General features: G+C 41.5%; 1 protein-coding gene across 1 annotated transcript in view; it reads right to left on the minus strand.

Moving 5' to 3' along the window:
* LOC137345995 (complement C4-A-like) overlaps positions 1-27,446 on the minus strand; it is a 120,641-nt gene that overhangs the window by 8,795 nt on the left and 84,400 nt on the right. Inside the window, exons 28-35 of the mRNA XM_068009291.1 lie at positions 26,326-26,436; positions 18,965-19,133; positions 15,251-15,465; positions 10,645-10,803; positions 8,167-8,226; positions 4,919-5,012; positions 2,458-2,614; positions 1,228-1,330 (exon numbers count right to left, since the gene is read on the minus strand). Coding sequence (XP_067865392.1) covers positions 1,228-1,330; positions 2,458-2,614; positions 4,919-5,012; positions 8,167-8,226; positions 10,645-10,803; positions 15,251-15,465; positions 18,965-19,133; positions 26,326-26,436 — 1,068 coding nt within the window. The remainder of the gene's footprint in view (positions 1-1,227; positions 1,331-2,457; positions 2,615-4,918; positions 5,013-8,166; positions 8,227-10,644; positions 10,804-15,250; positions 15,466-18,964; positions 19,134-26,325; positions 26,437-27,446) is intronic.

Here is a 27,446-nt window from a genome sequence, read left to right on the forward strand (position 1 = left end):
AGTGAATGAGGAGAAAAAGTCACTTTTTCTGGTCTTTCAGTTGAAATATTTGGAGTATTTTTAACAATTATCTTCACCGAGACCTATTTCGTATTATTTGTTTATTTTAATGCATTTTATTAAAAACTGTAAGTCAGATTAAGTATTGAAAAGCTTGCAGTCTTTTTTTTAAATGCACAGTGCCTGATGTGCACCAATGATGACAAAATGAATGGAAGTTTGACCACAAATCCATCAGGCTGTGGTCCACACGTAACCTCCTCGAGGATCTGTGGGAAAATGAGGTGGCGGATCCCGTTGGATGGTTCCTCAAGCAGACTGTCAAACTCATTTGGCAGAATGCCTCACAGCCAGAACTTTCAAACAAGCACTAAGAGGTAGCTTGGCTGGTGGTGAGAAGGGCCCTCCCAGTCAGATCCTTCCTGTGCACCCGGAGTCTCAGCGTCAACACACGCTGCCCTCGCGGTGGCTGTGGTGGGGAAGAGATCATCATCCACCTCCTTCTGCAATGTGCCTTCTCAAAGCAGGTCTGGAAAGGTTCATGCCGAGCAGCTCCGTAAAGCAGGACTCAGTGCTCTCTGGGCTGTTCCCAGGGATGCACACCGAGATAAACATCAACTGCTGCTGGCAGACTATCAACTCAGTGAAAGATGCTCTTTGTTCTGCCTGAAACTTGCTGGTCTTCCAGTGCAAAAAGATGTCCATGACGGAGTGTTGCAGACTGGCACATTCCAAGGTCCAGGATACACTAAAGCTTGGGGCAGCTGCCACAAAGGTTCAATGTCAAAAGGCCACAGTGTAAGGTCCTCCCGCCATAGTATACTGAGGGGTTGGAACCTGTGTAAAAACCCCTTGGGCTGTAGCACAATGTTTTTGGCGTGTAATGCAAATATACATTGTAAATATAATCTGGAATGGCAAGAGTCATGAGGTACCTCATGTTCTGTATTGAAAGAAACTGACCTTCAGAGTACTTTATGAAATGTCCAATTTGACTTGTTGTGTAATGTATTTTTTACAATTTTTGGCTGGTATGTATTTTTGAAAAAAAAAAAGGAATGGACCCTTTCCATTTTAAGACTCAAAGCCTTGGGCACCACCTGTTTACACTGGTTGTGTCTATTTTAGTACATTTCAACAAGTCAACAGGAGGCATGCAACAATTCAGATAATTTATAAAATAATGACACTTCCCAGCATTGTCCTCTGGAGGAAGGAAAATCTGACCTTATTCAAATCTGTGTTGTCTGGCTCAAATCCACTGAGAAGAGAGATGTCCACAATGGCCATTCCAGAGACTCTCTGATTCTTGTCACCATCAGGCTCATGCCTTTGTGAAATAGATAAGTACATTTCAAATCAATTCATTTCCAAAGTGTATCAGTTGGTGTGTATTGCAATCAGAGTGATGCTGGGTGTTGTGGGCATGAAGGGGAAAACTAAGCCGGAATTTAATTTAGAAAAGACAGAATAGGTTATCAATGTGTGGACAAGAAACGTCTCCATGAGCTTTTTATTTTAAAATGATGTTTATTTCTTTAAAACAACAGGATTAACTGATCCTTTCACCTGGGGACAGAAGTAATCTCTGGAAGCATCCACATAGTCATAGCATAACTTCAGTCATTCCATTCTGGTTTCACTCCCTATATGAGCAAGAGGTTGAATCCGAAATAAAAGAACAAACTTGAAGGTACATCATATCACAAATCTAGGAATGTAGTGCAGCAACTTAACTTGCACAGAGCAAGATTTCAACAACAACTACCATTTAATTTGTTTTAGTGATGTTGGTTGAGGGATATATACTGGGTGGGACATGACAAGAACTCCCCTGCTCTTCCTTGAATAGGAGTAGTGTCACAGGATGTCCTAAGCCCACCTGCGAGGAAAAAAATTTAACATCTCATCTGAAAGGCAGCACATCTAATAGTGCAGCATTCCCTTAGTACTGCATTAGAGTGATGTCTTAGATTATACACTTAAGGCTCTGGTGTGGGAAGTGAACACTTGATCTGCTAACGCAGAGGTGAATGTGCTATGACTGAGCCATGACCATGCAGTGCAGAATTTGTAAATTCACTGATGACTTCTGGAGCACACCAATTGCCTTCTTATTCTGTAGTGATGTTAATGGCACTCAGCCTTAATGCTAAATGGCATTTGCGTCACTGTCTTCTGCTGTTCTTGTTAATCTCCATGTGAACAGAAACACTAAGCGCAATAATGTTCACAACCATTTATTAAATCAATTATTAATCCAATTCAATCAGTGCATGACATAGAAATAAAGGAAATCTAAGCGATATATGATGTTCAATTGTTAATTTAGTATTGCAAAGGATAGCCTTCAAGATGTGCCATGCTTTTACAGAAATGCACTATGCTTACCATCACCATTAAAGTGTTTCCATTTCACACACATTTGGCTCTGTGTAGTTTGTTAGCGGCACTTACCACACACAGATCTCATAATAAATTGTTTTGTCTTTATCAGCATCTGGCATATCTCTCCTTCTCCTGGATCGAAGATCGAACCAGTCAATTTCACGTAGTGGCTGGTCCCTTTGCAAAGGGTCAACATAATCTTCATAGTTGGAGTAATCCGGATGCTCTGAAAGAAAGGGAAACCTCATCATAGATTTACAAAATGATACAACACAGAAAAAGGCCTCTGAGCTCATTATGCCAGTGCTTTGGTAAATCAATTCAATCAGTCCTTATCTCCTGTTTATTGTGGTTAACTCCTGTAATTACCTTCCCTTCAAGTATTTATTCAACTTCATTGTAAAGTTATTATTGAATCTGCTTCAGCAACCCTTTCCCGCAGAGCATTCCACATCACAAAAACTCACTGGAAAAGAGAAAATGTTTTCTTAAGTTGCCTCGAGTTTTACGACCACATCACCATACAAATTAGGAGCAAGAAGTAGGCCATTCAGCCCATTGAGTCCGATCCGCCATTCAATAAAGTCATGGCTGATCTGTTTCTGTCTTGAATTCCACACTCCCGTCTACCCTCGATAATCTCTGATTCCCTTGCCTAATTACCCAATTTATTTCCCAATTACCTTAATTTTTTTTATTCATTCATGGGATGTGGGCATCGCTGGCTAGACCAGCATTTATTGCCCATACCTTATTGCCCTTGAGAAGGTGGTGGTGAGCTGCCTTCTTGAACCGCTGCAACCCTCGGGGTGCAGGTTCACCTACAGTGCTGTTAGGAAGGGAGTTCCAGGATTTTGACCCAGCGACAGTGAAGGAACGGCGATAAAGTTCCAAGTCACGATGGTGTGGGGCTTGGAGGGGATCTTGCAGGTGGTGGTGTTCCCATGCATCTGCTGCCCTTGTCCTTCTAATGCGTATAATCTGTGTCCACTGGTTATAAACCCTTCTTCCACTGGAAACAGTTTCCTCATATTTCCTCTCTGAAAACACTTCATGAATTTGAACACCTCCATGAAATCTCCCTTTCATCTTCCCTGCTCTGAGGGGAACAGCACCAGCGTCCCCAGGCTATCCACATAATCGAAGTCCCTCATCTTTGGCACGATTCTGGTAAATCTCTCCTGCACTCTGCAATCACTTCCAACAGTTTGGTGTCCAAAATTAAACATGATAACTTCAACTGAGGCCTTAAGAATATTTCATCAAAAGTTCAGCGTTTTTGTGCTGGATACCTCTGTTAACAAGGCGAGGGATCCCTTATGTTTTTTTAAACAGCTGTCAAAGATTTTCACCTTTAAACTCTCTGTTGCCGCACCCGCTTTAAATTTGTGCCATTTCGTTCTTATTGTCTCTCCTTATTCTTCTGAACAAAATCCACAATTTCACCCTTCTCTGTGGTACTTTTCATCTGCCGTATGTCTGGCCCATTTCATCAGACTGTCTATGTTCTCCTGAAGTCTGTCACTGTCTTCCTCACCGTTTACTATCCTCCTTATTATCATTCAGTTCATTCGATTTGCATTAGCTTGTAAACAACTGTCCCTGTTTACTGGGGGATTTTAAATGCAGAGAGAATCAATACTTTCTATTCCAACAGATTATGAATTCCCACCCTTTATACTTCAGTTTTGCAGTAAGCACCAAGTTGGTGAATAATCTGGAATATTTCATGATATTGTGTGTTGACAACCCCTTTTAAAGTTCCTGCAGCCGCTGCAAAGATGCCACTCGGCTCCATCTCGACTGGGTGACATTCATACCAAACTTTAGGTGTTGTTTCGGTTATATTTATTGAATCCACCTTAGAAAGATTAACGTTGCTCGGTGAATCTGTAAGGTCTCATAGGTGAAATGGGATGTGAAATGCGCAATGGGCAAATCACATTCTCAGATTTACTTCAATGCTGCCTTTGTGACATTTTACTGATACTCTTTGTGATAACTGCGCGCTATCATGCTTTCAAGTATAAATGTATTGTGGCAAGGTGTCGAATTTTTGAAGTATTAATGTTTCTAAAAACGTTTGTTGACAGCTGGGATTGCAAAGGGTATCATTCAGATCGTTTTGTGATCAAGAAAACACAGCTGAATGAGGTGAACCAAATGACTTCAAACTATATAATTGTAGGATCATGCCTCACAGCAGGTTATACTAAAATGGATATTTCATTGACTTATACTTCTCTCTGGGCAATTAAAAATATATCAAATTGAAGCTGCACAGTTGGATTAATTAAAGAATGCATTCTCACAAACTGCCTATAACCAGAAACACACCTCCCTGAGAAACAGTGTAGCATATTAAAAAATCTAATTCAAAACAAATATGTGATTGCAAGACAATCACGAAGCTTCAAATATGCATCTGAGAAGAATGGGCTGCACATTTTCAACACCTTAGTCGAGTTTATCGCATCATCTCAGAACTTTCATCACTAGGAAAGACAATGTGGGGTCCACTCATACTCACCCACATATTCCACCTTGCCTTTGACCGTAACTTCGAGTTTGAAATAGTCACAGGTGCTCGTGGGTTCCGCCAGAAGGTGGTACGTCTTCAGAACCTATACGTTTCAGAAATAAATCCTGGTTAAAATAAAGAGCAACAAGTTTACAACAGACTTGTGCAATAGCGTTATTTGTAGGCATGTGTGTGAGAAACAGGCCCAATTTTAACTCTGTGAATGGGTTGTGAATGAGTTAAAATCTCAACGTGTGCGCTTCTAATGGATGAAGAAAGGAAATACACTGATCGCGTCCAGTTTTTTTAAATTAACTTGTGGCAAGACTTGACGTGTAGAAACTCACTGGCCAAGTGGACAAGATTTTTCCTCACTTATATAATTGAAGGTATAACCTTCAATAGACAGAAATAGATAGAAAATTACAGAAATAGATATAAAATTACAAGCAAACAAAAAAGGAAATTGGCACCAGTAAAATGAAGTTCCTCAGAGTCGGAAGATGTCTTGAGCATTGGACCCCGCTCTTCTTTATTACGTGCACCATAGCCGAGCTTGTGATTCGGCATCTTCGACAGTGCAGCGCTCCTTCAGCATAGGACTGAAGAGCCAGTGGCGGTTATACAATCACGTCTCTGTCGTGAGATTTGAACCCACCACCTCCTGACTCCGAGGCGAGCGTGTTACCCATTACTCACAGCTGATAGTTAACCGTCGAAAAAGATATCATTGTGATTGACCAGAATACTTAATGCAGCCAAAGTATTTCTATCTCCTATTGCTATCGAGATTTAAACTTTATCAATTAGTTGAAATGTGATATTGATGGTATTCCAGGAAAGGCCATGCGGTCGATCAAATCTTTATTCCAGGCATCAAAGGCATGAAATTGATCCAGTAAAATTAGCCACAAAACCTCTGGAGTGTGGGGCGATACTGAAGGGAAAATATACAGTCAGAGGAGATGCAAAGGCCTGATTTAAGATTGAATTCCTGTTTACGTAACGGAATAAATGCTTCTTCGAAATGCGAATTGGATTGTTCGTATTGGTCAGGCAACAAAGTGAGCCAATAATCTGGATTCCTGAAATAGCAAAAGATCCGGAACTGATGTGTTATATAGAATATGACAGATTATTTACATCACAGAAACAGGCCATTCAGCCCAACAGGTCTGTTCTGGTGTTTATCCTCCAGATGAGCCTCCTCCCACCTTACTTCATCTCAGCCTATCAACATAACTTTTCATTCCTTTCTTCCTCATGTACGTACCTAGCTTCCCCTAAAATGCATCGATAATGTATAGTTAGTAAAGTAGAACACAAGTCTCCAGAAATTCTAATGGAGCTTTAAGTACACTACATTTTTTTTTCTTTCTTTATTCATTCATGGGATGTGGGCGTCGCTGGCCAGGCCAGCATTTATTGCCCATCCCTAGTTGCCCTTGAGAAGGTGATGGTGAGCTGCCTTCTTGAACCGCTGCAGTCCATGTAGGGTAGGTACACCCACAGTGCTGTTAGGAAGGGAGTTCCAGGATTTTGACCCAGCGACAGTGAAGGAACGGCGATATAGTTCCAAGTCAGGATGGTGTGTGACTTGGAGGGGAACTTGCAGGTGGTGGTGTTCCCATGTATTTGCTGCCCTTGTCCTTCTAGTTGGTAGAGGTCGCGGGTTTGGAAAGAGCCTTGGTGCATTGCTGCAGTGCATCTTGTAGATGGTACACACTGCTGCCACTGTGCGTCTGTGGTGGAGGGAGTGAATGTTTGTAGATGGGGTGCCAATCAAGCGAGCCGCTTTGTCCTGGATGGTGTCGAGCTTCTTGAGTGTTGTTGGAGCTGCACCCATCCAGGCAAGTGGAGCATATTCCATCACACTCCTGACTTGTGCCTTGTAGATGGTGGACAGGCTTTGGGGAGTCAGGAGGTGAGTTACTCGCCTCAGGATTCCTAGCCTCTGACCTGCTCTTGTAGCCACGGTATTTATATGGCTACTCCAGTTCAGTTTTCGGTCAATGGTAGCCCCTAGGATGTTGATAGTGGGGGATTCAGCGATGGTAATGCCGTTGAATGTCAAGGGGGAGATGGTTAGATTCTCTTTTGTTGGAGATGGTCATTGCCTGGCACTTGTGTGGCGCGAATGTTACTTGCCACTTATCAGCCCAAGCCTGGATATTGTCCAGGTCTTGCTGCATTTCTACATGGACTGCTTCAGTATTTGAGAAGTTGCGAATGCTGCTGAATATTGTGCAATCATCAGCGAACATCCCCACTTCTGACCTTATGATTGAAGGAAGGTCATTGATGAGACAGCTGAAGATGGTTGGGCCTAGGACACTACCCCGAGGTACTCCTGCAGTGATGTCCTGGAGCTCAGATGATTGACCTCAAACAACCACAACCATCTTCCTTTGCGCTAGGTATGACTCCAGCCAGCATGCTGCTGTTCATTTTCCAGGGAGTAACTAATGATTTCCTGAATGTTCTGTCACAGTTGGTTTGTTTATCCCAGGGGCCCAGCCATCATTGCAGTCATAATCATTCATTAAAGGCACAGAAGGAGGCATTCGGCCCATTGAGTCCATGCCAGTTCTCCACAGAGCTATTCAGTCAGTCCAACTCCCCCACTCGATCCCTGCAGCCCTGCAAGTCTATTTCTCTCAGGTAGTCATCCAACTTCCTCTTGAAGTCATTGATTGTCTCTGCTTCCACCACCCATGTGTGCAGCGAATTCCGGGTCATTACCACCCGCTATGTAAAGAAGTGCTTCCTTATATTCCCCCTGCATCTTTTGCACAAAACTTTCAATCTGTGTCCCCTAGTTCTTGCCAATGAAAACAGTGTTTCCTTGTTAAACTTTTCTAAGCCTGCCATAATCTTGCACACGTCTGTTAAATCTCCCCTCAATCTCCTTTGTTCGAACAAGAACAACCCCAGCTTTTCCAACCTAACCTTGAAACTAAAATCCCCCATCATTCTGATAAATCTGCAATATGGAGAACTGATTCTCAAGTCAGTTAAAACAGCAGCATATTAATGTCACAATTGCATCTACTTTCATTGTGTACACATCGAATGCCCAATAACGCAGTGCATAGGGAGCTCACTGAATATTTAGTATATTTAGTTCATGCCGAGTAAAACTGGCCCAGAGCAAGCTCAAAACCCTTTTGTTTGATAATGATATTTGGCAACAGGCTTTGTATGTTCATTCACGGTGGTGCAACACCTCGAAATACAGCTTAAAACCATTTACTCACAGTGAGTGTTCCAGTTCCTTTACCCGACACTTTGACGCTAATGTTTTGTCCAAGTTGGAACTAACATGAGACAAAATAAGTTAGGTATTATGTTGCAGTGTTTATAGTTGCACATATGTTAACTTAATTTTTAGTAAGTCACCCTTAACATATATGGAAAAAACCTCCTGTACCATTCAGTATCTACACTGCTGTGCAGACTTGTTGCTTGACCCTGGTAAATATCTACTCACAGTCATATCATTTATTGTTCAAGCATTTGTGACTTTTTATCCGAATTCTTGATCTTCTGACATTACAACAGTGACTACATTTCAAAAGTACCTCGTTAGCTGTACACAGCCTTGGGGGCGTCTTGAGGTCCTAAAAGGCGCTAAATAAATGCAAGCTGAATTTTCTTATTTTTTTCCCTTGTAGCTGTTTGCTTCGGGGGCAAGTATAGAAAGTGCCAAGATTCAATTTACAAGGTAATCTGACATTTAGAATTTGGAGGCTGCCTTTCTGATGCATCACTTTCCAATTACGGATTTCTTTCGCTGATTTTAGGTGTGAATGTGGAGAGGCTATTAATTGATTAGGGATTGTTGATTAATTAGAGTATAAATCATTATTCGTTACTTAGTCGGCTGCACTTCCACGAGTTTGCTTTTTTTGAGCATTTTTACAGCCTTCCCTTTCTAATTTTCCCGTGTACACTCCTTTCCTGGAGATGCCGACTAGTTCTTCAGGTACGGTTGCATCGGTCACTTTCTGATATCTTTACAGCCAATGAAGGACTTTTTGAAGTGCAGTCATCATTGTAATGTAGAAAACGCCAACAAACAGCAATGTGATAATGACCAGATAATCTGTTTTAATAATGTCGATTGAGTTATAAACATCGACCAAGAAAGCGGGTATAACTCCCTGCTCTTCTTCGAAATAGTGTTACGAGATCTTTCATATCCTCCCAAGAAGGCAGGTGGGGCTTCGGTTTAGCGTCTCATAGGAAAGACAGCACCCCCAACAATGCAGCATTCCTTCAGTACTGCACTGGAGTATCACCTTTAATTTTTGCACTCAAAAGCTCTGGAGTGGGATTTGAAGCTGGAACCCTGTGACTCAGACGTGACAGTACTACCAACTGGGCCGTGGCTGACACTAATTTTGCAAGTAGCATTGAGAGATCAATACAAACATAGGAAACATAAGCCCACAGCAACTGGAGGAGACCATTCAGCCCCTCGAATCTGATCCGCAATTTAATTAGATTGTGGCTGATCTCTGCCTCAACGCCATTTACCCACCTTGACTCCATATCCCTCCATACCCTTACTGGACCAAAATCTATCCTCCTCAGTCTTGAAATTGTTCCAACATCCACAGGGGGATCAACTGCAAAATAATACTTTCAAGAAGCCCGGAGCGATTAGGACACAATCTCTTGGTCCGTCACTAATTGTTAGTGTTGGTAAGAAATTATTTTCTTTCATTTAAAGGTAAACGCTTAAGTTAAAATAGAGTTGTCCAGAATGCATTGGAATAAGAAAACTGGAAATCTCAGTTATTCGACTGAGAAATATGCCAGTTATAAATAAGGGATCTCCCCCACTTGATCTTTCTTGATCGTTAGTCACCCAGTAAGTTTCTAAAGACTCGTCATTTAAATTTTCCAAACCGTGACTATGGGAACAGTCCTCGGCCATTGACCAACGTTCGTCTTGAATATTCCTCTCCTAACGGAGAGTTCTGGAGTTTGCCTCTGCTCCTGTGGAATTCACGCTACAGTGTAAAGGGGATAATGGTCTTAGCTCACCCAGGGCCCAGTTGTATGCCTCATCTTCCTCAGTGGAATGCCTAGATCGTTTCTTTCATCTGCACCAATTCACATCAATATCAAGCACAATATTCCTGGACCTTGTGCGATAAAGCCCACCTTTCTTGGTCACTGATTTCTGGGCGGCGCAGTGGTTAGCACTGCAGCCTCACAGCTCCAACGGCTTGGGTTCGGTTCTGGGTGCTGCCTGTGTCGAGTTCGCAAATTCTTCCTGTGACCGTGTGGGTTTTCGTCGGGTGCTCTGGTTTCCTCCCACCTACAAAGACTTGCAGGTTGATAGGTAAATTGACCATTGTAAATTGCCCCTACTGTAGGTAAGTGGTAGGGAATATGGGATTAATATAGGATTAGTATAAATGGGTGGTTGATGGTTGGCACAGACTCAGTGGGCCGAAGGGCCTGTTTCAGTGCTGTATTACTCTATGAAAGCCATTTCCTGCCGAAGTTGCGGTGAAGGGGGAGAATTCTTATGGAACCTCAATCTCTGAAGATGAATGCTTTACAGTATTCTTGGAATGCATATTTCGTTTGCTATTATCAACATATTCCCGGAGTCATTACATTGTGTAGATAAACACACTGCGCTCATTATTAAGAGTGCATAGAAATCTTGCAAATGTAGACCTTGAGATTGCAGAATTGTCTTTAGATTCCGTTCTTACCTGTAGCTCGTCCTGTATCAGAGTGTTATTGCGCTGTATACTAAGTGTTTGAATCGGTCCTCTCCCGGGGTTGATGAATGTAAGCTTCATATCTATTTCCTCAGGCATAAAGGTAGCGATGCTGTATTCTGTCAGAGCTTCCAGGGCAATCACTGTGTCCTTGTGAACATAAAGGGAATATGTATTAAACTATGCCTTCCACAAATTGATGGATTGATTCTTGCTGACCAAATATGACTGGCATTCACCTTATCCTGTGTAGAAATCTGGCGCTGGTGCATTTCCATAGAATATTTGCAATTACCTGCAATATTGGTGATGTAACAAGAGTTTGCCACTTGCAACTGAGAAGCTCCTTATTCGTCTTAAGAAGTAAGGAGGGTTTAAAGCTTGCTTGATTGATTAACTTTTCTCTGTCTCTTAGCAGTCAACCTCTAGTTTGGGAAATTTTGCAGTTTTAATCCATTGAACGTTATTGTGGCTCAAGTTTAGCATGTTCCCAATTTTGATTTGGAGATGTCACAAATTGCGGTCTGTCACTCGCATCTGCTCTGGTTCAGTGTGGTTAATCATTGTCTGAAGCAGTCTGGCTGCCTGATATCTTATTTTTCTTTAGCAAAGTTATTTGCAGTGATATGTATCTGCCGACACAGTGGCTGCACTGACGAATCTGATTCATTTTGTTTGAAGAGTTGCCGAAGGTAGTGGATAGGGGAATGTCTTTCGATGTTATTTATTGGGAATTCCAGAAGGCATTCGACAAAGTGCATCATAAGAGACTGTTAGTTAAAGTTGAAGCTCATGGAATTGAAGGTAAATTGTTGACCTGGTTAGGAAATTGGCTGACTGGCAGGAGACAAACAGTACAGGCAGTCTCATTGCCAGGGTGTGACTAGTGGTGTCCCGCAAGGATCTGTGTTGGGGTCTCAAATATTCCTGGTTTTTTATCAATGACTGAGATGATGGTATATAATGCCACATATCCAAAGTTGTTGATAACACAAAGATAAGGCTGCATTGTAAGTGTAGATGGAAGCATCAGTTAGCAAAGAGATATTGATAGATTAAGTGAATGAGCAAGACTCTGGCAAATGTATTTCAATGTAGGAAAATGTGAGTTTATTCACGTTGCACCTAAAAAGGATAGAGCAGGGTACTTTCTAAATGGCAAAAAGTGAGAAACAGTGGAGGTCCAAAGAGAATATTTGAAATGATCTTTAAAATATCATGGACAGGTGCAGACAATAAACAAAAAGGCTAATGGAATGCTGGTCTTTATATCTGGAGGTCTAGAATAAAAGAGGGTAGAAAATCATGCTTCAGCTATGCAAAGCCCTGGTTAGATCATGCCTGGAGTAGTGTGAGCTGTTCTGGGCACCATACTTTAAGAAGGATATATTGATTTTGGTTGGGAGTGCAGCGTAGATTTACCAGAATAATACCTGGACTTCAAGGGTCAAAATACGAAGAGATATTACAAAACTACAGCTGTATTCCTTGGAATTTAGAGATTTTGGGAGGGAATTTCAGACTTTGGGGTCTAGGCAGATAAAGACACAGCAGCTAATTGCAGAGAATTAAAATCGGGAATGCTCAAGAGGCCAGAATTAGATGAGGCCAGATATCTAGGAGGGTAGTGGGGCTGGAGGGAACTACAAAGATAGGGAGGGGTGAAATCATGGAGCAATGTGAAAATAAGGATGAAAATTTTAAAATTGAGACATTGCTTAACCAGAAGACAAGGAATTAAGTGATTAAGGAATTTATTGCATTAATTGATTGTGGTTTTGTTTAACGTATTAATGTAATAAACAACAGCACGCTAACCAACCCAATGCAGTTTTAAAGTTTGATAACTAGGCAATTACAAATGAAGGTTTAATGTCTAAATTATACAAACAGAAGAGTATCTGGCAATTCTACTACTCAGAAACATTATAGAATCAAGCAGTGTGTGTCAAAAAATCTTGCAATGTCATAGGAGATTGTCCTCAAAATTATTCTATCCTGAAAGGTATAGATAGGTCCTCCAACAGTTAAACCACAGTGACTATCAGACACAGATAAAACCATATGAATGTTCAAAAATAAATCTCCCACAATTTTCTCACACATTCTCAAACAGATTTAAGCAATGTAGTTATACAACATTAAAAAGTGATACACAGTGCAGATTGTTATCAAGAGTTAGGTGCTGTCTAGAATCATAGAATGGTTCCAGCACAAAAGGAGGCCATTTGTCCTGTCATGTCCGTGCTAGCTCTCTGCAAGAGCAGCTCACCTAGTCCCATTCCCATGCACTCCCTTTACAATTGTACGCTTTAATTTATATTGCCTCTCCTCGTTCTTCCTACCAAAATGTACCACTTCACACTTCTCTGCACTGAATTCCATTTGCCACTTGACTGCCCATTCCACCAGCCTATCTATATCCTATTGAAGTTTATCACTATCCTCCTCACAGTTCAAATATTTCTGAGTTTTGTGTCATCCAAAAATTTTGAAATTGTGCCCCGTCCACCAAAGTCTAGGGCATTCATATATATCAATAAAAGCATGGGTCCCAACACTTACTGCTGAGGAACCTGACTATATACCTTCCTCTAGCCATTCATCACCACACTCTGTTTTCTGATACTCAGCCAATTTTGTAAGCATGCTGTTACTGTCCCTTTTATTCCATGGGCTCTAACTTTGCTGACAAGCCTGTTATATGGCACTTTATCAAATGCCTTTTGGAAGTCCATGTAGACCGCTTCAACTATATCACCCTAATCAATTCTCTTTGTTACCTGATCAAAAAACTGAAGCAAGTTAGTTAAACACGATTTTCCCTGCACAAATCCATGCTGGCGTTTTTTTTTTCATTAATCCACTTTTGTCCCAGTGACTTTAATGATGTTCCAAATTATTGTTTCCAAAACGTTTTCCACCACCCAGGTTAAACTGACTGCAGTTCTAGGTTTATCCTTACACGCTTTGAACAAGGGTGTAACATTTGCAATTCTCCAGACATCTGGCACCACACAAGCACCTAAGGAGGAATGGAAGATTATGTCCAGTGCCTTTTCACTTTCCTCGCTTACATCCCTCTGTATCCTTGGATGCATCTCATCTGGTCCTGGTGACCAGCAGCTTTAAGTACAGCCATCCTATCTAATACCACCTATTTATCATTTTTTAACCCACCTCGTGTTTCAACTACCTCCTCTTTCATTATAACATGCATAGCATCTTCCTTGGTAAAGACAGATGCAAAATGCTCATTAAGCACACCAGCCATGTTCACGCCTCCATGTGTAAATCCCCATTTAGGTCCTTAATCGGCCCCACTCCTCCTTTTATCACCCTTCTACTATTTGTATGCCTGTAGAAAACTTTTGGATTGCCTTTTACGTTAGCTGCCTGTCTTTTTTTGCCTCTCATTTGTTTTTTGACTTCACCTCTGAACCTTCTAAACTATGCCTTGTTCTCAATTGTATGATCCACCTGACATTTGTCGTATGCACCCCTTTTCTGTTTCAACTTTCTATCTCTTTCGTCCTTCAGGGAGCTCTGGATTTGCTTGCTCTATCATTCCCTCTTGTATGAATATACCATGACTGTACCAGAATTATCTCCTCTTTGAGGCAGCCCATTATTCAGTTACAGTTTTGCCTGCCAATCTTTGATTCCAATTTGCCTGGGCCTGATCAGTTCTCACCCCATTGAAGTTAGCCCTCCCACAATTCATTGTCTTTACAATTGCTCCTTGTCCTTTTCCATAGCTAGCCCAAACCTTATGATGCTATGGTCATTGCCACGTAAATGCTTGCCCACTAACACTTGGTCCACCTCATTCCACAGAAGCAGATCCAGTAATGCCTCCTTCTTCGTTGGCCTGGGAGCTCTAAAAAGAAAACTGGAAGCTATATGGACTGTTCCTAGGGATGCACACCAAGACAAGTGTCAACAGCTGTTGGAGGATCATCAACTCGTTGGAAGATGCACGTTGATCTGCCCGAAACTTGCTGGTCTTCCAGTGCAAATTCTGTCCACGTCTGAGTGTTGTTGACTGGCACATTCCAAGTTCCAGGACTATGTGCTGAGGGATGCACTAAAGCTTATTGCAGCTGTCACAAAGGCTCGATGGAGAAACACCACTGTGTAAGGCCGGCCTGTCATAGTATACCGACGGGCTGGAAGTCGTGTAAAAACCCCTCAGGCTGTATGCAGCAAAAAACGTTTGATATGTAATAGAAATGTACATTGTAAATACAATCTGAAATGGCAAGTGTAGTGAGGGACCTCATGTACTGTATTGAAAGAAACTGATTTGTATTGCACTTAATGTAATGTCAAATTTGAACTGTTATGTGATGTATTTTTTTAAACAAATTTTATAAATAATCTATATTTTTGAAAAAAAACTGGGAACATTTTTTCCAAAATTTTCCAAAACATATTCCAGAAGCTCTTGCCCCATTTCTTACAATTTTAACCCATATTAGAAAACGCAAAGAGAAACTGCGCACTCCAGGGCATCAACCCGTCATGCACATCTTCACCTCACATTGAATATAAACTAAATGCAATCACCTCAATAACTGAAGAATACAGAATATACCTGGGTTGAGCGGAATCCTCCACCGTCGTTCCGTTGTTCCGTTAACCATTTTACAATGGCCTTTGCGTCGTGCAGATCTTTCATGGCTATAGTTTGAAGCAACGCATATGAAGTGGCCTCTACTGTTACAGCTGATGCTTGAGGAACTCTCCCTGATCTGCTTTCTCCAATTTGTGACGATTTTTCATCAGCTATCCAATAACGGACATCATTATCTATTTTATGTTTCAAACACAAATGAAAATTAATGCTTCAAAGTTGGAATGTGGGTTGCCTCTGGCTCCATTAGATCAACAAGCAACTCAGAAGCAGCAGTGTTCTGCAAACAGCAAAGGTGCACTCAGTTATCATTACAATCCGGTTCACCGCCATTCGGTTTACATGTTAACTGAGATTTATAGAACACTATAATGCTGGTGTTCACCAAAGCAAGAAAATGTGGCCGTGCAATGAATAAGCTTAATTACGACCGATGGATTTGCACATAACAGCATCTTGCATCCACATATGTAAACGCTTATATTTAAGGCAGTAGAACGTCCCAGGTCACTTCACAGTAGCCTAATCAGACAAATAAATGACACAAAGCCAAAGAAGGGAACACTAGGGCAGCTGATTAAAAGGTTGGTCAAAGAAACAGGCTTTAGAGATGGTCTTCAGAATCGAGAGTACGTGGGACGAGAGCAGAGCTTTAGGGAGGGAATTCCAGAGCTTCGGAGATATCTGAAAGCTCAGCCGCCAATGGTGGCATAACATAGGGCAACCGTCTTCGAGGGTTGACGCTATTATTCCATGCATTATGTCTTTATCCCAACAACATGGGTTGGAAATTCGTTTTGTGCGGTACCGCATTTGCCGCATTTACCGCCCGTTTATACATGCCGCCCAATATTCAGTTCCACTGCGGTCGATGGAGTCCAACAGGCGCATGATCCGATATTCTGCGTTGTACACTATAGCCCGAGACAGATTTCCATCTCATTAAGCTGAAATAACTCTTAAACTGCTCTTGTTTAGTGACGACAATATAGCTGCTACCATTGCTTTACCAAGGGTGTCGAAAGATAATTCACTGTCTGTCCCCGCATTACCCAATGTTGATACCACTTTGAAGGTGAGTAGCCTGTACTGTGACACAAGAACACCCAGATGCACTTAGCTTCAACACAGTATTTAATTCAATGAAACCTTCCTTGAGATCAGAGAGAATACACAGTTTATTATCTCGCCCATTTAGGCGGGCCGACAAATAATTCTGTGCGTTTTTCCCAAAACCTGCCAGCGATGGGCAAGATGGCCAATGGTCGGGCCTCTGAACATTCAATCACCGAGAGGTTGCAATCAACAAAATAAATGAAGGCTGTGTTTGCTGACAATACTACCATTAGGTGGCGCTGCAGGGGCACGTGCGCAAATGCAGCATGTGCCACTAACACCTCGCAGTCTGCGACTTCAGGCAGCTGCCAGGACTAAAGTTGGCACTGCTGAAATAATCACACAAAGGCAACCTAACCGAAACACATGGCAGCACACATTGGCGGGCGGGAGGGAGAGCGCGAGCAAGCGGGCTGGGGACTGGAGGGGGGAGTGGAGTGGGCCAGTGACGGGGGTGGGGGTGGGGGCCAGCGGAGCTTGACGCATGGGTGAATACCTGTTCGCGTTGCATTGCTGTACGCATAAAGCGCATGCGCAGAGGCCGACCAGGTGCTTTGCCCGGAGATTCACACATCACGCGATGACGGCATCGGTGCAAGTCAGAACACAGCGCACGCGCGGAGAGCAGGAGCCGGTCAGCGCATGTGCACACTTTGTCACAGCCTGATGACGTAAGTGGCTGGCTGCATTGTCAGGAATCACTTTGATAAATGAAACACTGTGTAACCTAAGCCATTGAGTAAATATGTAAGGAAGTGATACTTAAACAGCAATAGTGCACTAGTCAGACACCACCTTCAGTGTCCACATTTGGCCACTGAGAAATACTGGAATCACCTATAGCAATCAATCACAGAGTCGTAGACTGTTATTTCACAGGAGCTAATTCGACCCATCGTGCCTGTGCTGGCTCTTTGAAAGAGCAATCCAATTAGTCCCACTCCCACCTCCCCTCCCCCCCCCCCACCCTGCCTTCCTCTATAGCCCTGCAAATTTTTCCTTTTCAAGTAATTATCCAATTCCCTTTTAAAAGTTATTATTGAATCTGCTTTCACCGCCCTGTCAGGCAGCATGCTCCAGATCACAACAACTCTGTGTAAAAACAGTCTCATCTCCCTGCTCTGCTTCTTTTTTCAATTAGCTTAAATCTGTGTCCTCTGGTTCCTGACCCACCTGCCACTTTAATTACCCTATCAAAGCTTTTCATAATTTTTAATGCCTCTATTAAATTCCCGTTATCCTTCTCAGCTCTAAGGAGAACAATCCCACCTTCTCCAGTCTCTTCACACAAGTGAAGTCCCTAATCCCTGGTACCTTTCCAGTAAATTCAAGGCCTTGACATCCACATTAGCTTCTGCGGCCTGTTGCCAATGGTGCAGGGAAAGCTAAGAGCAGATTCAATAACGTTTCAAAGACATGCAGTTATATTACACCTGAGATGAATGAAGCATGTCGTGAGTGGAGTTTCATATCAAACGAGCAGACCACCAAAATCTTGAAGTAACTGCTGATTTTTCTGATTGAACCTTTTTAAAAATTGAACTCAATGCTGCCTTGTTCACACTGAGAGAATTCATTTCCTATTCAATAAAGATTTCATGTGTTTATTTCAAAGATGATGCTTTGGTAGTTTGGAGCAGGGCTACCAAATTGACCTTTGACCTTAGTGAAGCAAGTTGCCATAAAATATGGAAACCTGATCTTGAAATGCGAAGAATGAAAGCTGATCATTTGAAAGCATTTACTATAAGTAAGTGGTATAGGAAAGATACGGTAGGGCCTTACTTACGACTACACAGTGACAGAAAACACACCTTTAGACTTGGTAGGAAGTAAATTAACCTTAGGCCATGGATGCCTGATTTGAAGATAGTTCAGTGAAATTAATTTCCGAATTGGTGCTAGATTTGGAAAATCCAGAGTGACTTAAGAAGCGGTGAAAGAAGTCTGTTAAATAGCAACCAGGCGAAGGGACTGAGGAGCAACGCGTGCACACATATTTTGCTATCTTGTGAATACGTCTTGAGATGTCAAGACGTGGGCGTCACTAGTAAGGCCAGCATTTGTTGCGCATTTCTTAACTGCCCTTCAGAAGGTTGGTAAACCACCATCTTGAACATAACTGAGTGATTAGGCCAGTTCCAAGGGCAGTTAAGAGTCAACCACTTTGCTGTGGGTCTGGAGTCACACGTCGGGCAGACCAGGTACGGGTGGCAGATTTCCTTCCCTAAAGGACATTAGTGAACCAGATGGGTTTTATGTCAATCAGGTCGTTTCATGTTCATTATTATTTACAGCCTTTTACCCCAGATTGATTGAATTATTTGGGTTTACATTTCTCAGCTGCCGTGGTAGGATTCGAACTCATGTCTCTGGATAAATTAATCTAGACATCTGAATTACTAGTCCATTAACACAATTTGTATTAAGAACACCATCAAGCAAACAGCATGCAACGTTGTTAAAACATAACTTTAAAAAAAAACCGTTTTAATCCGACGGTAGCTTCCTCAATAATCTCTGATAACACGGCTACTAGAATAGATGTTAAAAGTTTACCTTCATCATAAGTTGCCATTTGTTTCAGTTTGGTATCCGCCTCGTGCGCAACCGAACTATTAGGATCGACGAACGCAAGGGCATAAGCGGTGATAGCCAAAACATAGGTTGGCTTAATATCGGCAAGTTGATCCGAAAGATACTTAACTGCCCTTGCAATGCTTTCGTCCTGAAAGAAGAAAAGGTTGAGGTCGAAAAATAAAAGAGAAGTAGACAACGATAATAACTCTCTCCAGGAGAAGAACCTCCTCAGACAGACTTAACATTATCAATGAAAAAAAAAATCTACATACAATTCCCTATAACATATGGTCGCTGTCTTTCTCGCATCGATTTTGCCCTGCAATTTGCAAGATTTTCGACTCTCCAACCTTCCTTAACCGATCAGCAGTTCAAGTCCGATTCAACAAAGTAGCTTGTGTTTAAAATACAATTAGCATTTCTGGCCGAAAGTGAATATAGAGTTCTACCTCAGCGCAATGCTGCACTGCATCAGCGATTTTCCTGTCCTGGTGAAACATTGGATTATCTCCGCTACAATGAGCAACGGCACGGGGGAATCTGCAAATCTATATAAATCGTTGGAGAGTATCTGCTACACCTATATCACGAAAAGTAAAAGAGAGAGAATCTTTGGTGTGCAATTTTTTTCTGAATCTGAGACAAGTCGCAGAGTTTGTGAAGGGAACGAACTGATGTCAATCTAGGGAAAAACTTTGAACAGTCATTATTTCATATTATCTCAGGACACCTTGCAGTAAGAATAGAAATGATAGCGGAAACCTATACTAAAATAAATTCGGCCCCCCTCTGGCTGAAGGGAAATAAAGTTACACCTTGTTAATGGCCACAAATAGAAGAACGGACCACCATCGTAACCAGGGATTCGTAAATAAATGAGGTCTTTCCGGACCAGGAATCAGTATAGGTCAGCGAGTACACGGGTAATGGGTGAATGGGAGTTAATGCGAGTTGGGATACTCAGGTTTTTGGAGGCTGGAGGATGGCAGGCAGACACAGAGGCTGGAATTTTATGTTGGGCGGGAGGTCCCGCCCACTGGCTGAAAAGTCAGTGGTGAGCCCGCCTTCACAGGCCTGGGGAGATACGCCAGGATTTATCGCTCCTCAGCCCTTAATTGGACTTGGGTGGGACTTCCACCTCCTTGAGGCAGGCTTCAAGAAAGCCGACTGGTTTTACCAGGCAGCGCTTTTGTGGCCTTTGCCATCTGGCTGCCAAGAATAAAATACCCATGGTAGCGGGAGGAGGACTGTAAGTGCCAGTTAATTGGCCATTTAAGCGCCTTGATTAGCCTGGAATGGGCGGGCCGTTTCTCACCACTGCTGCCCATGTAAAATTGCAGTGGGAGGAGGGGGTCCAAAACGGCTCCCCCACCTCCCACTCACGGTTTGGCTCTCAGCACCAGCATGCTCATTTGGGGGCCATAACATTCCACCCAGAGAGTGCTATACTTGTCAAGTTTGGAAGTAACAAATGCATGAATGAAGGCTTTAGCAGCAGATGAATTGAGGCAGGGGTGGAGTTGGCAATGTTATGGAGGTGGAAGTAGGTGGCCTTGATGATGGCATGGATATGTAGTTGAAACCCCATCTCGGGGTCAAATACCATACGAAAGTTGTGAATGGTCTGGTTCCACCTCAAACAGTTGCCATGGAGAGGAATGGAGTTGGCACAATCAAGACATCAAGAGGGTCTCGCACAGAAATCACCCAAGAAGCATTCTCAAAGGCATAGTAAGGTTCATAAAGAAACAATACAGATGCCACATCATCAAACCACTTGATTCATTCGTTTACACCACACACAAATCTTCATTCGTGATAAAGTGTGGCACAAGTCTCACAAATCGTACAAACACAGGTTACGTACATATTGTGACAGTTTTTGGGAAACGGGTAGGTATGTGCAAATTTTTAGAATTCTATCAGAGTTCTTTTCATTTCTACAAAGTTCCTAGGAAAAGGTAACGCTTTAATTGTGAAATAAGGTTTTGTTGCATGAAAAGGCAAGAGGTCTAACCTAATTTTTTTCTTTTATAAATGATCATTTAGAAGATAACTTCAGACTGAGATCTGGCCTTGCAGCCTTTGATCAAAGAGAATTAGCTGTTTAAAATGTATTTAACTAGTTATGCTTTTGATTGATTGTGCATATAAGTACAGATGTATCTCTATATTAGGGATGGGCAATAGATGCTGGCCTAGCCAGTGACGCCCACATTCCCATGAATGAATAAATAAATAAATAATATATATATATATATATATATATATATATTTGATAGCACTGTTAATATGGATATGGTGGCAGAATTCGCTTTCTGAAAACATTAGACACAATGCAATTTCTGCCGATTTGGCTCACTGGAATCGATTGAAGATCTGACATCAACAGAAAAGAAAACAAAAGTAAAGATTTTATAACAGGTGGCAGAGCCATTACTGCCTGCTTTGTGTCCAAGTTGGAGTTGAATTTTACCCCATATCTCCGAGGGTACTTTTCACCCAGTTCACTGTAAAAGCTCTGACAGCGAGTCAGCCGCCCGATTTATATTTCTCCCCATTTTATCTCTGCTCATTTAGAATACTGGAACATAGAAAATGGGAGCTGGAGTAGGCCTCTCGAGCCTGCTCCGTAACTCAACTAGATCCTGGCTGATGCCCTACCTCAACGCCATTTTCCACATTATTCAAATATCCCTTGATATCTTTGATATCTAGAAAACTACCGATCTCTTTCTTGAACATACTCAATCACTGATCCTCCACAGTCCTCTGGGGTAGCGAATTCCACAAATTCACCACCCTCTGAGAGAAGACATTCCTCCTCATTTTGTCCTAGTTGGTTTCCCTCTATTCCAGAGATGATGTTCCCCAGTTCTAGACCTCCCAGCCAGGGGAAACATCCTTTCTGCATCACCCCTGGCGAACCCTGTAAGAATTTTGTATATTTCAATGAGATCACCTCTCAGTCTTCTAAACTCTAGAGAATACAGGCCCAATCTCCTCAATCTCTCCTCATAGGATAATACCGCCATCCCAGGAATCAGTCAGGTGAACTTTTGTCGCTCTCCCTCTGTGGCAAGTATATCCTTCCTTAGGTAAGGAGACCACAACAGTACACAATACTCCAGGTGCGGTCTCAGCAAGGCTCCATACAATTGCAGCAAGACTTCTTTACTCTTGCACTCATCCTTTTTCAATAAAGACCAATATACCATTTTTCTTCCCAATTGCTTGCTACACCTGCATGTTAGCTTTCAGTGACTTATGAACAAGGGCAACCAGATCCGTTTGGACATCAACACTTCCCAATCTCTCACCATTTAAGAAATACTCTGCTTTTCTGTTTTTCCTACCAAAGTGAATGACTTCTCATTTTCCCACATTATATTCCATCTGCCATGTTCTTGCTCACTCACTAAATCTTCATGAAGCATCTTTGCAACCTCCTCACAACTCACATTCCCTCCTAGTTTTGTGTCCCCATGTCCAAATCATTGATATACATTGTGAATAACTGGGACCCAAGCACTGATCCTTGCAGTATCCCACTAATCACAGCCTGTCAACTTGAGAATGACCTATTTATTCTTACTCTCTGTTTTTTGTCCATTAACCAATTATCAATCCATTACAGTATATTACTCCCAATATTATGTGTTCTAATTTTACTTATCCAGTTTGTTAGTTACATCCTAAAAATAAACTCCAACAGATTTGTCAAATATGATTTGCTTTTCATAAATACATGTTGACTCTGCCCACTCCTACCAATATTTTCTAAGTTGTTATGACCGCGGCAGGAACAACGCATTGTCAATTCATTCCCAGCACTCCACAGGTCGCAGCATATTATTAAGCTTTCAGACCCAATCAGAAAACAGCCAAATTAAACACTCTAGTAACACCAGAACGAAACAGAATGAAATAGACCAAATCTTGAGACAACAACAAATTAACTATTTATCAAAAAAACCTAAATCTTAAACACTATTAAGATAAACCTACGTCGAAAGACCTTATAACTTCCTAATTTAATCTAACTACTGCATTCGCACAGTTACACTCAAAAACTCACAGTTAACTGGTTTTCAAAGTAGAGTTTTTAACAACTAGCTGCCTCTTGAGAATAAATAAAAGAAGAAAGTCTTTTGTAGATTACGTTCCTGGTGGATGAGGTATTCTAATGTTTAAATGCTCAAAGGTCACTTGAAGTCTTCATCTAGATTTGTTGAAAATACTTCTTCAGAAGATAAGCATTCAACTCTTCGGCTGCAGTAGAATTAAACAGTTCCTTGAATGATAAGCACAGTAATACACAGTTTCTTGACAAAAAATACTTTTCTTCTTTCTTTTGGGAATTATGTTGGCTTGTAGCTCCTTGTAAAATTTTTCTGAGATAATAAAACGGTTCCTTTTCTTCAGTCTGGAAAGTCTCTCCAAACTAACTGGTTTCAGCCGGTTTCTGCCAGTTTCACACGCAGCCAAGTGGAAACATTACCCTGTGACCTTTCTCTCTTTTGTGCTGTTGCCCAGGGTAACAAGTACAGTTGTGGCACTGTGTCTCAGGAATTCCAGAACCTTCTCTCTTGTCTCTTAAAGCTGCACTGTTTTTAACAGAGTCTTAAAGGTACAAACACTGTTTTTGATCCAAGGAGAAAAATAATTATAAATCTGCAACAGTGTCCAGTTACCACATCCTTCATAATAGATACTAGAATTTCCCCTACTACTGATGTCAGGCTAACAGGTCTGTAGTCCACCGTTTTCTTTTGCTGCCTTTCATAAATAGTCGGGTTACAATTGCGACCTTCCAATCTTCAAGAACTGCTCTAGAATCTGTAGAATTTTGGAAGATGATCAACAATGCGTCCACTATCTCTAAAGGTACCTGTTTCAACACTCTGGAATGTAGCTTATCAGGCCCAGGGGATGTATTAACTTTCAGTCTCATTAATTTCTCCAGTACTACTTCTTTATTTTTACTAATTTAGTTTAGTTCCTATTTTTTGCTAGTCCCTTTGTTCTTAATATTTCTATGGGGTGATTTGTATCTTCCTCCATGAAAACAGACACAATGTTTTTGTTTATCTTCTCTGCAATTTCCTTATTGTCCATTATAAATTCCACTGTCTCTGCCTGTAATGGACCTACATTTCTCTTTGCTAATCTTTTCCTTATTACACACCAATAATAACTTTTAGAGTCAATTTTTATGTTTTTGCGAGTTTACTTTTTTATTCTGTTTTCTTTTTTTTTCAGTTTCTCAATCCTCCTTTGCTTAAATCTAAAATGCGCCCAATTGTCAGGCTTATTACTTTTCTGGCAACGTTATAAGTCTCCTACTTTGATCTATTACAATCATTAACATCTTTTGTTAGCCATGTCTAGATCACATTTCCTGTTGGATTTTGGTGCCTCAAAGGAATGTAAATCTGTTGGAAACTATGTATTAATTCTTGAAATGCTAGCCATTGCCTGTCTACCATCGTACCTTTTAATGTAGTTTCCCAATCTACCACAGCCAACTTGCCCCTGATACCGTCAAAGTTTCCTTTGGTTAGATTTAAGACCCTAGTTTTTGATTGAACACATTCACTTTCAATCTTAAAGTAAAATTCTATCATATTAAGGTCACATTTCCCTAAATGTTCCTTTACAATGAAATTATTAATTAGCCCTTTCTTACTGCACAATACCAGATCTAAAATAACTCGTTCTCTAGTTGGTTCCTCAAGATACAGTTCTAGAAAACTTCATACATTCCAGGAATTAATGCTAATTAGGTTTACCTGGTCTATATGTAGATTGAAGACTCCATGATTATTGTATTACCCTTGTTACATGCACCTCTAACTTCCTGACTTATACCATGCCCTACATAACCATTACTGCTTGGTGGCCTATAAACAACTACCAATGTTTGCTGCCATTCACTATTTATTAGCTCTACACAAACTGATTCTATATCTTGATTCTTCAATCTAACATCTGTCTTCTCGATCCCCTACCTGCCTCATGCATAGTCATACCCTCCTATCCCTGACAACTGACCAAATCAGAAGACCCTATCCTAAGGGGTGTGATTGCCTTCTGGAACAAAATGGCCAGGTAACATTCCCCCTCCCTGATGCATCACAGTGTCGATAGCTCAACCTCAAGTTCACTGACTCTGAGCTGAAGCGCCTCGAGCCATGATTACCGCAGACGTGTCCACCAGCTACCACGTGTCCATCACTACCCTTAAAGCTACTCCGACTGGCTAATGTTAAAGGTCAACTGTGGGACATACCTTCCCAACTGTCGGCTTATGAAACAGGCACCCTCCCACCAGTGATTCCAAGCTCCCCATTTTTATTGTAAGATAGAAATGCGTTTTTTAAAAATGTGAAAATATAAACATAAACTGCTTCAATTTGACAATACAAAGGATATAGGTAAAAAGTTGCATACTGCAGCCACAACACAGTACCTACTCTGCCATCTTAATTTATTTTTCTTGCGGTCATATGGTAGTATAGAACTTGAGAAATGCTGAAAATAAAGACATGTTGTCAAAGCTTTTCATCTTGCACTCATCAGGACAATACATAAGAATAATCAATGTAAGGGAAAACAGTGCAGATGGTTTGCAAGTGAACTCTGATTGGTAGAGGCGATGCCATGGAGAATGCACCAGTTTACAGTGACTGACAGTTAACGGCCAAGCTTTGTTTGTAATTTAAGCCAGACAGATGAGTGCAAGGTGAAACGCTTCAACGACATTCCTTTATATTCAGCTGTTCTTAGTTTCCTTAATTAATAACCCCCACTACTACAAAGCTGCACTGCTAATAAGCTTTACTAATGCTACTAAATTTTTACTAATAAAACCTTACTACTAAATTACCTGAGTTTCAGAACATTCTTATTCGTATTATTACAATTAATGTTATACTAACCCCAATTAAAATTCCTTAGCTTAGATAAGAGAAAAAGAGACTATGTCCACCAACCAACTTACCTTCTTTGCTCTAACGTCGTCTCTGTCAATTTTCGTGGACTGCTCTGGACCCACAGACTCAACACCCTCGCTCTTCAAACTCTCACCACTCTCTCCAGTTTACCCTCTATTTCTGGGAAGTAACTTGCACCTTCTACAGCTACTGGAGGCAAAAAGGAACACTTCTTTCCCCCTCTGCATCGAATTCCCACGTAAACCAAATTCCCACCTTCACACTCTGACTAAATCTTACTCAGGTGAAGTCTCCTCTCCGTGCAACCCTTACTCATTGTCATTGTCACTCTGCAACAAAGACACAAATAAAACACTTGGAAAAACTAGTAGCATTGAGCCTTACCACTTGCTTTTTCTTTTCAGCATCTCCGTGAAAGGAAGGCAAGGAATTCACCAGTGCAATGGTAACAAAGGCTGTCGTGGCAATATTGCTTTCTAGTCCACCAATTCCACCCTAAAATGAACAAAATCATAGACAGAGAGGTAATTAGCTTAGGTGACAACTCGGTCTCACCTTCGTGTGAAAAATTTAGTCATTTGAAAGTGCGCTTTTGTTGACTTCTCCTTATGACGAATAGTGCCTGGGGTTGGCAGTGCACAGTGGAATGTTTTTTCCCCATTCATGTTCAATGATATATTTTGTTTCATGTCAACTATTGTTGTCTGTGGGAAAACACAATTAAGTGAATATGATGGAAAATTCCACATTTTCGCCTTGATCATGTTTATTCTGTACCTTTTTCCAAGAAAAAAGCTTGAGCTAGATTTGTATGAACATTCTGATAGTGAGATCTAGGAAGCAAGTTATATTTGTGAATAGTTTACGATTTAAGTTGCAAAAGATGGGAGAGCGGAGGCAGACAGGACCTGTATGATTGAAGTGTTCGAGTCCTAATGAGGCGTTGAGCGACTAGCAAGCAGAAAACCTTGGGGTGGGAAATGACAAATGTCTCCTAAAAGCCACAATACTTTCCTTGGGTTAATTACTTTGAAATCTCAAATGAACAGTTTGGGGCAATTTTAACCCAATCCCCTTGTTGGTAAACTGACGGCATTGATCACATCTCTGGTTTTACTCAACGCCCAATTGTGGTCAATAGAGTGGAGTAATATTACTTCAGGTGTAAAATGTCATTGCACTCAAATAGTGCATTTCCCAGTCCAAATGCTCAGTTATAACTATGCTTCCTCGAAGCTAAGAAACCAACAGGAGGCATGAAATTAGATAGCTATCATTGATGAATTTCACACGCTGTTGGGTCACTGGAGTTAATTTCAGCTTTCAACCTCAGTATAGTATGGCTGAGATCAGGTTGGCCAACAGTTATCTAGCTTAGTCCATTTTCCTTCATGCTCCTGTCACTGGAAGTGAAACTCTGGAGAGACAGCTGATCAGAAATCGACAGGGTTGCATGATCAACCTCAGTCAAAATGACTCTCAGGAGAGCAGGGTTGGTTAAGACT

Source organism: Heterodontus francisci, chromosome 29, assembly GCF_036365525.1.
Source record: "Heterodontus francisci isolate sHetFra1 chromosome 29, sHetFra1.hap1, whole genome shotgun sequence".
Lineage (NCBI taxonomy): Eukaryota > Metazoa > Chordata > Chondrichthyes > Heterodontiformes > Heterodontidae > Heterodontus > Heterodontus francisci.